General features: G+C 35.9%; 1 protein-coding gene across 1 annotated transcript; it reads right to left on the bottom strand.

Moving 5' to 3' along the window:
• Window positions 1-7: 7 nt before the first annotated feature.
• Window positions 8-5189, bottom strand: LOC149021705 (vacuolar-processing enzyme-like). Its single transcript, XM_089149912.1, has 9 exons — window positions 4887-5189; window positions 3492-3656; window positions 3236-3392; window positions 2762-2847; window positions 2476-2675; window positions 2026-2074; window positions 1352-1561; window positions 847-1053; window positions 8-706 (listed from the first exon to the last, which is right to left on the bottom strand). Exons 1-9 carry the CDS (start codon window positions 5109-5111, stop codon window positions 524-526), a joined length of 1482 nt encoding a protein of 493 aa, XP_089006038.1. The 5' UTR covers window positions 5112-5189; the 3' UTR covers window positions 8-523.
• Window positions 5190-12063: the final 6874 nt, after the last annotated feature.

Here is a 12063-nt window from a genome sequence, read left to right as displayed (position 1 = left end):
GATGAGGCTACCAGCATGAGTAGATGAACATCTGTAACAGGAATGTTGAGGCATAATATTTCTCCCCATCAAAAATCATTTCGGGGTAAGAGATGTCACGGGGCTAAACTAGCTAGTCCACTTCAACTAAGATGATGGGCAGATAACACTCAGAATCCAAAATCCTGTAATAAAGGCTGCCTTAGGTCCTTCCGAACTATGGAGAATTCAATTAGAAGGTTTGTCATATTTTTCATAATTTTACACTTAAGAATAACACCCACTTGAAGCATGATAACTACTGTGAAATTCCGTCTACGATTTCAGGCACAGATAATTGACCACTTTAATAGTAAATTATGAACATTAGTTGCATATTTTACATAGTTCATTACATACATACAAGCTTGATGTATGTGCTTCGAAGCTGCATTTATAATATAGATTCAATCTAAAAGTGCGTAAACAATCAAAAGATATATATCTACATATAACACACCACCAATTAGTTGACGATAACGGTTCGGTCTTGTGTGTTGATTGATCATGCACTGAATCCATTCTGGAGGGAACTCCAAGAATTGCCGGGTACACTCAAGCAAGCTTGGGCAGAGGCCACAGCCATCTGCTGTTGTTCTATACCAGCATTGCAGATGTTAGCTATGGTACGCATGTGTTTCATTCCGTACTGGGATAATGATCCACAGTGTGTCTCGAATGTCCTCACCTGCATAAAAGATTCAGATGAATTCTCAGCCTGTGAAGATTACCGACCAAATTGGATATAAGCCATATAAACAGGTCACGGTTATTCAAACCAGATCAACTGACAAAACAACGGTTGCCATGTATCATTGAGCCACTTACCATTGTCTTAAGGCAACCCCAATCATTTACAAGGGGCTCTCCCGCAGGACGAACTGCCTCCATAATCTCCGGAGCTTTCTCAATTCCAAACAAAAGCTTTCCAATCAGCTTAATGCTGTGGTCTACATGCATCCTATGTGTCATTACATCCACAAACTGCTTCTGAGCTTCAAATTTCCTAGAAGAACCTTCCGGAGCTTTGCTGAACTGGTAGGAGATTACAAAAACAAGAAATGTGTTGAGTGCGCGCAAAGAAAACAGAGCTTATTTACACTGAATAGGAACACAGAGCTAAAATAAATAAAACCACATAATTTTTCAGCAAGTTGAAGCATTTGTAAGGCCTAAAACATGTAAATATCTTATTTCTGCACCACTCATGAGAAGTGGCTATGGTCAGCAGTTATTTTGGAATTTGAATCAATTCTAGAACTAAGCACTCACTTTATCAGAACTTTCAGGAAACATATTAAAATAAGTTAAAACAACGTGGAATTTACCCAACCTTGTGCCAAAAATGGAGAAGATCTGCATCCCTTTGGTTGACTGCAGTTGAAACTGATGGCAAAGAGTTTTCTTGTATGAAGGTAGAATTATCATTTGCTGGATTTGTACCCATATACACAAAGAGGTGCTTTGCATTAAGACCTATATCCCCATATTGCTGAACATGGGAGCCGAAAGTAGAATCTCCATTTGCAGTCCTCCTTTTTACCTGAAAATGCTTATACATATGTCTCAACATGTAGAAACAACTTAACAAAGCATATAGAAAGGCAAAAATATCAAGAGGGTGATGCTTAGAACACTACATATTTAATGTGCATCATGAATGCCATAACACTTGAACAAACAAGCTGATCTAACAAGGTTCCTCACCGAACGTCATCATGCCATATTTATTTTTGATATCATAATTTTGCAACAAATGACAAATAACTTTCCAAAATTCCCAAAAGTAACTGCAACACCATTTCTGTTTCAGAAGAGATCAAAATCTGAAATTTTTAAAATTTCTTTAGATGTGAGTGAAGACGAAATCCATCATGTGATGTATCCCATCTAAGAGACCGACCATGCTATAATGGACACAGATTACACAGCTACATGACAATAATATCCATGCTTTGAAGATTGAATGTAAGAGAGGGGTGTTGCTTCAGAGTTCAAGAATTTTACCAGCCGATACTGCTGCTTCAGACTTTCAGTCCTCAAATTGTGTACATCACTGCACATGAATGAACAATTAAATACCACAAAAACAGTCAAGATGGATACTCAAAACTAGAAGATACATCAAGGAAAATCTCATACAAATCTTCTGCCAATAAACAAATGCCACAGAACAAGCAAAGATCAACATGGTCAAATTATCTAGAAACACAAAAATCGAAAACAAGGGGGGGGGGGGGATTCAGGTCCTGGATTCAGCGATGCTACTCAGAAATTCAAATAGCAATTCAACATAACATTTAGAAGACAACCAACAAACCCCCCCCCCCCCCCCAAAAAAAAAAAAAAAAGGAAGCAAAAACCTTTGAAATCCCAAAGGAAGCCAATAGGATAACAGTTTCTTTCATTGAAGACTTTTAGGATCTAAGGTGCTCAACTAATGTTTAAAACACATACCTATCTTCCATCCAAGCAACGCTGTATAAGTCACCCAAACAAGTCTCATATTCGGGAGGAGGTGAAGGAGTTTCGCCGGGACAGTAAGTTCCCCAACTGCTCTCCACTGCATTTGATGCTGTTGTTGCATAGATATTTAAGCCTTCAGGCAGAAGGCCCTCAAAAATACTCCCAGATTCACAAGCTTCAAGATAAAACACCTAAGACAACGTAAAAGCAAAGACTTAAACAAGAAAATATTAACTCAGTCCAGAACCATCGAAGAAAATTTGTGAAAGTTATCTACCATGTTTTTATATGTCCCTGAAGCATGCTTTTTCTTTAACACGTCTACAAGATCATTTGCATAGAGATAAGGACCAGATGGCATCCCTAACAGAAGAAGGGGAAAAAATGATAGAAAGACACAAAAGGTTAGTTCATCATTCATGAATTCTAGATTTTCTTGGAAACAACCAATGTAATCAAACAGAGGAGAAGAGAATCAAACTATAAATAAGATCAAAGGGTTATCATTCTTGAACATATAAGAAAAATAAGCAAATCATTTACTAACCGTCCAGAACCTAACACTTCAGACAAACTTGAGTATATCTAAGGTAGCTTAAAACTCAGATCCAATTGAAACAAATTTAAATTTCAACTCCCAACGGCCTAACTGTGAGCAGAGATTTCAGATTCTTAATCTTAAATAAACATAAATCAATAATAGAGGACTGAAGCACTTTAAAGAAAAACATATAAACATGGAACTACTTACCAAGAACCCCAGGACCACCATGGTCAGTATAGTAAATGAAAATATGGTCATCCGGACCACTGTCCAAAACTTTTCCACTACCCCCAGTAAGAGCGGTTTTGTTTCCAAGGAGAACGGCAAAGAAATTGTTAACAGAAACTTGATCCCCAACATAATCCTGAAAGAAAAGAGTTCCCGACATTAGATAATACATTCAACAGATGGTATAAGCAGGGTTAATCTGAATGCAAAATCAAAATAAGTAACTTAAAATAACCTTTGGAACTCCTTTATAAACATCTTTGCCATGTGGGTTATTGATGATGACACCAGGTCTAGGGTTCTCCTCATTTAAGGCAATATCATCGTACATGAAAACAATGATGTTTTCATCTTTTAGTCCACCATTTTTCAAAATTTGGTAGGCATGGCACACATCAGACTGAAGACCACAAAACAGAATAAAAATAAGAGTTAGAATACATGTAAAACCAATCATATGTCAAAATTATACTAACTTTGTCTCTGAAATTAAAGAGTATACGTACAAGTCTCCAACTACCAAGATCATCATAAGAAATCACATGGATGATGGACAATAAAAAATCAAAACACAGAAAGTACGGTTAGAAGCCAAAATCTCACGTTTTCCCAATTTTAAGAAGGTTTAAACTCCTTCTACTTGGACTATTTCATAGAAACCAACAGAATAGAAAGCCACAATAGGTTCCGTCACAACTTTAGCACTTTTTCAAGACGGACACTATTCAGATCCGCAAATTAAGTAAAACTCACAATCTCTAATAGCTGGAATACCTTTAACAGAATCCTATTTAAAGCTGCAAACTAAGTGAGACTCACTAGCTGGAATATCTTTAACAGACTATTCCCCGACTTAATTTTCTAATAGATCTTCCAGAATAGCCTCCAGATCTCCTCCTTGTGATCTGCATCATGCTCGAATACTTCTCTGAGACAAATAGTCACATATACCTTTACCACAACCCCGACCTCCGCTCAGAAAAGAATCCTATTTTTAGTACATAATCGGGGTCACAACCAAAACAGAAAGACCAACCACTCAAAAGGATCAGAAATAATCCTTTGTCCTATTTTTAGTACATAATCGGGGTCACAACCAAAACAGAAGGACCAACTACTCAAAAGGATCAGAAATATCTACCTTTAATTTCCATCTAAATAAAAAGCATTATTTCATTTTTATGCCGGTTGATACTGAATTATCCCAGGAAAATCACCCCGTTTTGCTTTGTGTTTTCACCGTGCTTATCAAAACGTACAGTTTCAAACCTCCAAAATTGAGATAATTTTTTGAAACAAGACTGTTCTGTTGTACCCAATAGAAAACAAAAATCCAACACAACGAAATTCACCACAAAAGGTTAAGAACTCAGAAAGCTAATCCTCACATAGACACCAAAGCAAACCCTAAATTCCCCTGGCAAAAAGCAAGTTGAATCAATAAATAATTACCACAAAACAGACACCGATCCAGTCAAAGACCGCAACATCAACATAGCAAACAACAGATGGCTGTTACGGCGAGAAGAAACAAACAGCTACCTCAAATTTTTTAGGAGATTGGGAGGCGAATAAGATAAAAAAAATCACAGAAACCAAAAACATCACGCGATCATCAATTCATCATTACCTGATGACGGTAATTCCAGTAACCGTTAGAACCAGCAATGAGCACAGCCCATCTGGTACCCATAGAATCGCCATCGTCATCGTTACCAGAACCACGGATGGTTTTTGTCAGCTCCGACGGCAATCTAAGCACATCGCTTACATGATTCCGAGCTTCGACATCAACGCTTAGAATCGAAACTGAAAAGAGGCATGAGAAGAGAACGCCGACTACGAAGCGATTCATTGTTTTCAGGCGAAGAACGATCAAAGAAGAGTGAATCTCGCAAATTGCAGATTCTAGTTGAAGCAATACCGAAAGGAGGGCTCGTATTTAAAGGCTTTTCGTCGGCCTTTATTGGTCGGGTCCGCCTGGGGAGGAGATTGTATTTGTCGCTGACGTGGCAAATTAGGGAACCGTATTTTTTTTTTCTATGGGGAAACAGAATCTCTAATCCAGGAATCTTGATACTTGGATTCCACCTCCCTGTTGGTGTCAGATTTGTGTGACATAGTATCAGGCTATTAGCCCAATTTGTCCTTGTTTTCTTCTTCTAATAATTTTTTCATTTTTTTCTTTTTTCTTTTGAGTTAGTAAATTTTCTATAATAAAAAAATGAAAACTATTACATATGGAGACTTCGATTAAGAATTTGTTAATAAGAATTCTCAATATTTACCAAATTACCTTTCAATGTAGACATGTCTCTAGCACACTGGTGGCAGACTTCAAGGTAGTAAGTTCAAAAAATCATGGGTTCAAACCTCTATCAGACCACACCTTTCTCCGGGGCATGTGGGCCCTAGTTTTTGAAACCCTAAATTCTGTTACTTCAAAGTAAGGGTGTCAACGTTGCAGTTTGGGGCAATTTCGGGTTGAAAAACATCTAGACCAAACAAGGACCATTAGCAAAATAACGGTTTCGAGCCGGTTTCAGTTTGGTGCGGTTTGGGTTCGGGCTATCTAACGATTTAAGCTAACGGTTTAGATTTAGGTTGATTAATGGTTTTTGGTGTGTAAAAAAAAAAAAGAACAAGAAAAAACAATTGAGTATCCTACAACAAAAGCGAGAATTATACGGAAAACAAAGTTGCTAATGGTCAATTTCCATTAAAACAAAACCCACCCATTCTATAGAAATCAAGAACCTAAATATTAAGTAGTAAAATGACTATTTGATCTTTGAATTCATGGTTAATTTTTTACATTTTCTATACTAACTACCTAATGCTAATATAATAATTCAAATACTATTTAATGTAAAATTACAAAACGGGTTATAACAGGTTGCATTGTTGGTTTCAAGTAGGCGTGGGCTCCACAACCCTCAGCCAATTACTGCCCATTAAGGTTCGGGTCGGACCGATTTGGGCTATAACGGGCCGGTGCGGTTCGATTTTAACGGTTTTGACTATAAATTGACACCCCTACTTCAAAGTATTGGATGAGCAAATGAACATCTTGCATTATGATTTCTCACTTGGCATGTGAGCCCTAGTTTCTGAAACCCCACACGTTTCCATTGGGCTTGTGAGCCCCAGATTATGAAACCCTAATTTCTGTTACTAGGGAATTGGATAAACAGGTGAATGACTTGCATTATGATTCCTCCCTTGGGCATGTGGGCCCCAATTTATGAAACCCTAAATTTTGTTAGTCAAAAGTATTGGATTAGAAAGTGAACACTTGCATTATGAGCGGAGAAAATTTCTCTTTTTTTATTTTTTGTGTTATTCATTTTTTTTTTTTTTTCTTTGAACTCCTGCTTATATGAATCATGGGTTCAACCATACAAACGCCTAGTAAATTTTAGGAAAGTTCTAAAAGAAAAATTCAATACAAAGTTGGTAGAGTGGTAAGATCCATACTTTTCAGTGGAGAGGTTATGGGTTCGAACTCCCTATTCAATTGGCAAAGCTCCTTTGAGCTCCGATATAATCGACATGCGTTCATTACTTTCTCTTCTTTTGTATTATTTGCATGCTTAATATTTTTAGTTGTTTATACTAACTACCTAATGGTAATATATATAAAATCTCCCTTGAGGAAGTAATCATGGTGCGCGTCTGGCCCGGATGAACCTCATCCAAAAATAAATATATATATATATATATATATATATATATTGAATTCAAATATTATTTAATGTAATATTATAAAATGGGTTGTAAGACGGGCTATAACAGGTTGGGGTTCGGTTTTGGGTTGGTGCGAGCTCCGCCACCTTCAGCCCAAACACAACCCATTAAGGTTCAGTTCGGGCCGGTGCGGTTCAGTTTTAACGGTTCGGGCTACAAATTGGCACCCCTAGTATAGTGTAAGATATTTGAAAATGGTATTATGCTTTACCATTGGGGAGCGGAATCAAATTTAGCGCCTCTAATGCTCTCGACCTATCAGTCAAAAAAAGAGTGGAGGGAGGGGGATTATTTAAGAAGAAGAAGGGAAAAAAAAAAACATGTGACCTTGAATAACTAGGGTTCTCCTCTCGAGGAATAATATCTCTCAGAGAATGCCTAGTGAGCTTTAAGAAGACGCTACATGTAAGATGCCCATCTCACATTTGGGATAAAACATCTGTTTTTTTTTTTTTTTTTAACCCATCTTAAAACCCACAACATTGAGAGATGAGTTAATAAATAATATTTGAAGACGTTTCATCGTGTTGTGTGTTTCAAGTTGAGTAAAAAACAAATGTTTTATCCTAGCCTTTAGATGGGCATCTTACATGTGACATCTTCTTAAAGCTCACTGGGCACTTTCTAGGCTCCTTGTGTTGCTAGCTCGCCCTACCTTAGCATAAGCAATAGGATTAGACAACCCTCTTCTAGGCGGGCGGGACCATAAACTATAAGACTTTAGGCATCACGGACCCTGATCAAAAGACTAACTACCATAAAAAAGCAAAAGTCCCCATGAAAACCATAAAGCTTCAGTGATAGAGAATTATTTCAACTGACAACCTGTCAACATTTGTGAGTGCAGAGCATCCTTCAACCTCGGTCATCGGGCGGAGTGCACCTCTGGTACTTCAGTAGGGCTGATAGTGACTTCAAAAACCTTATAGGGGGGTAGGGCGACGAAATGCTACTTCAATGATGGAAAGAGCCGAAAACTCGAGAGGGTCGTCTTTGAAAGCATTCGTTGGTGACCAAAGCGTCTGAAATATTCTTCTCGAAGAGGAGCCAAACCCGAATAACTAAGGGTGGAGTTCTCTCAGGACCAAAGGGCCATAAATCTTTGACGTTCCAGTAAAATTATTTCTGAGACAAATTTTATTTTATTTAATTGTTTTTTTTGGTGTTTTTTCAGTATAAAGTATTAGTGTTTGACTCTCTTTCTATTGAAAAACAAAAACAGTGGATTAAGAAGTTATTGTGACCCCTCATATTAAGTCTTGCCTCCACCTAGTGAATAATTAATAATGTTCCAAAATTCTTAAAAAGCAATAAATTGTGTATGTGCAAGCAATGATGTCATGAATATATAAAGCCAAAATTCATTCATGTACTCATTAATTTGTCAAAGCTTTCATTTGCCATCTGGCAATCCTGTTTCCTGTTAAGCTAAAACGACATATGAAAGCATGGGGTCTCTACTTCTCTTCATCAACTAAAATTTTAGTTGGAAAGCCTTTTGGTTTACGCCTTTGAAAGGTTACTCAATGGTGACATAACAAATTGGAACGAAAATAATTCCAATGTAACGTGGGGCAAGACTATGACTTCCATGAAACCTTCAAGCATCAAATACAGCTTTTTTGTTGTCATAATCATAATCCGTCCAAACCATCTTTCCTTTCGCTTTTGAATCTTTCATGCTTTCATCCAAAAAAAATCAAAGAGAATCTTGAATCTAGCTCTTTCTTTCAATTAGGATGAATTTGCATGTATGATATATATATTTAATTAAATAATTAATGGGTTTCATTATGGGTTTGTGGGCTACTATAATATCTTACGCAGCAGGGCCCACTTTTAGGTGTTAATATTAGTACATCTGGGTTCACAAAACCATGCTGATCATTTTCTCATAATCAGTTCAGTCTAATTCCACTATTGTGAGACCCACAAACTATGTCTGACCTCGACCAAATGTCAATTGGATCTAGTCTCGTTTAAGCTATTATTTAACTTCACTCAGATCATTTGATTAAATCATAAAACCAATCATCGAATCCTTTAATAATCTTAAAAACTGACACATTCACATGCAATAATAAAATAATAATATAAAAAAATATGGGGCATCACATTTATGTATGTTGTATTAAGAAAATAGTCGAGTGGAATGCCAAGTTAGGAGTGTTCGATTTAAATTAAATATTAAAAATAACAACCATAAGTCAAATATGAACTCTAAAAATATGTCACTTAGATGTTATTAGTTACTTAATTTGCAAAAGACAATTTTATTAAAGGAGGAAAAACATCAATTTCATCTAAATACAATTGAGTGTGAAATGATTTATACACCATTGCCTTTTTAGAAGGAAGAGTGATCACTTCACTTCACATCCAATTATTTCAAAATAAAGATATAAGCTATTAGATGAATCTTGAAAAACTCATTTTTCTAGATAAATCATAAAAGATGTCGACATAAAAAAGTTTATTGGTTAAACCAAGTTCAATGAATCTAATAGCTTCGCAGTTGAGAGCAATGTCAAACTTTTGGATTTGGAAGAAACAAAATGGAGCTTTCACTTTGACAATAACCCAAGTGATGTTTTAGTTGATTCATTATAATTAAGTATACACATACAACCTTGAATTTCTATTCAATGACATTTACTATTCTTGAAAGAAAAAAAATCAATTACGTATACACCATGAAAGTTATTATCTAACTTCATTTAGAACTTAAGAGAATATATGTCAATCCTCTTTCGTGTTAGGAACACCTCAGGGAAATTGATAGTGAAAAAACTTAAATATCAAAACTAATTATTGACTTTGATACATAATGATACGAAGAAAATTGCATTGAACCCATCGAACCGGGTTCGTACTTTCTGTCCCGGTTAGACCATGATCGGAACCCATTTTAACCTAATTTTATGTTCGTATAAGGGCGCCGCACTATTGTTACCAACCACGAGCGACCTCTAAATCTTGCGGTAAGCGGAGTTAACTTATAGGAAGCAACTATCGTCAAGGAGGAAAGGGAATCGTGCTAAGGTCGGTAACTACCTGCAAACCCTGAATATTAGGAGCAAAACCTTACGATCGGACAGTCACTTGTAAAGATCGAGAACTCACCCAACGATCGAGAATTGAAGGTAAAATCCATATAAACGAGTGATTTCTTCACTCCAGAGGTATTTAAATCGTTTCCCTAATACTCGTATTTCTATTTACGCTTTGCATCTAGCCAAAGCTTTGTGATCAGTTGATCAACAATTGATTTAAGTTTCGGAGGTGGCCTCCCGACCCCCGCGGTCGGGCCATGCTAACCATCTTTTGCAAGTTATCTTCATAGATTCGGAGGCTTAACAGATTCTAGATACATCACATAGAATTTTAAAATTTCAGTGCATGCAAAGAAAACTCTAGCTTGGCATTTGGGTAATCAAAAAAATGACAATAGATGAAACTTTCTTCGACTCAAAATATTTTTGGTTTTATTTCCTTTATACAAGAGATTATCACAATTGTATCTGAAATACATCTAGTTCAAGAACAATACTTGAAATTGATTATCAACCTGAAATAATATATTTAATTTACTTCTATAATTAAGAGGTAGAAATAGCACCAAAGCCATAAATTGCACGCAATAGGGACTGTCCAATAATAACTGGTTTTGGACAAACTCAATAATTGAGATGATACCAAAAACAGAAACCTTTTCAATGGTGAATTAAGAACTTGAACATGACTTTGAAGCTATACCAAACGTTCTCCTTTGACGATTAGTTAAAGACTTGAGGTTGATTGATTCTGCTCTTCACAATATAATTTCAAAAAAATACGCATAAATGTGAAAATTTTGAATTATATTGAAAAGAAAAATCTGAACCGAAAAAGTGGTTGAGACCTAATTTTTAGTCATGAACCCTTCTGATATTGAAGGGTGCAATGATATGGGTTTGACTCATAAGATAATTTTTTGCAACAACAAAGATTTGGGCTTACTTTCAATACTATTATTGCAAGAAAAAAATATTTTGTTCAAAAGAAAAAATAAATAAATGTTTCGATTTTACATAATGAATTATTAGAAATTAAGTTATGGATATATACCACTTATTTATCGATTCTCTCCACTGAGTTGCTAAAGGGTGTTTGAACTTCCTCTACTTAGAATAATATCATTTTATTATTATTTATTTTTTTATTTTTTTTTTTGGTATCTGAGGTTCATCGGGGCCAGCTTGCGCGCACCTTGATTACATCCTCAGGGGATGCTTGTCGTCCGCAAGGGTAGAACCCATGACCTCTCCACTGAGAACTATGGATCTTACCATTCTACCAACCCTGCATTGACATTTTTATTATTATTATTATTATTTTGATAGAAAAACAGAATCACGCAAGACTCAACAAAAAATAAAACAAAAAGTAAACTAATTTGGTCAAGCTAACATATAAGCTTGAAGAAATTGCTCTAATTCTAAAGATAATTTTTGTAAAATTTTCAGGGTTTTCATTTCATCACAGAACATTCTTGAACAATAAGAGGTGTTGGTTTCAACCACTTGAATAGCTCTACGTTGGCTAACTATCTTTCTTAACTATATATTTTTTTTTTGGTGTAAACCTCAATTTTCTTCAATTATTCTAATAATTAAAACCCTAAATTACTCTTTCAAATTTCAAGTAATAAATTAATAAAACCCCAAAATACCCCTTTGTTTCTATAAAGATCTTGACATCTTCCTATCACTATACAAGGGTGGAAAAATCAACTCTATCTTCTTCAACCAAGTAACAACTCCACTTGAGCAAGCAAATTTCTCTTCCTCATATGGAGAAGTAGTAGGATGGTTAGGAACCTAGCTTCAGAGAGTCATGGGTTCAATTCCTACCGGCGGTATATAATATCCCTATCCTTATATATAAAAAGCGCCTTTGCACCAAAAAAAAAAAAAAAAAAAAAAAAAAAACTTCTCTTCTTGACAACCTCGGTTCCCATAACCCTATCTCTGGCTAAAAATGAAACGCATTCTCTTATGGTGTGGACGAGATGAAGATAT

The sequence above is a fragment of the Hakea prostrata genome, chromosome 3 (assembly GCF_041222555.1).
Source record: "Hakea prostrata isolate BN-2017 chromosome 3, UWA_Hpros_2, whole genome shotgun sequence".
In the NCBI taxonomy this organism is placed as follows: domain Eukaryota; kingdom Viridiplantae; phylum Streptophyta; class Magnoliopsida; order Proteales; family Proteaceae; genus Hakea; species Hakea prostrata.
Note: the sequence above shows the minus strand (reverse complement) of the source record. Positions and strands in the feature narration are given on the sequence as shown.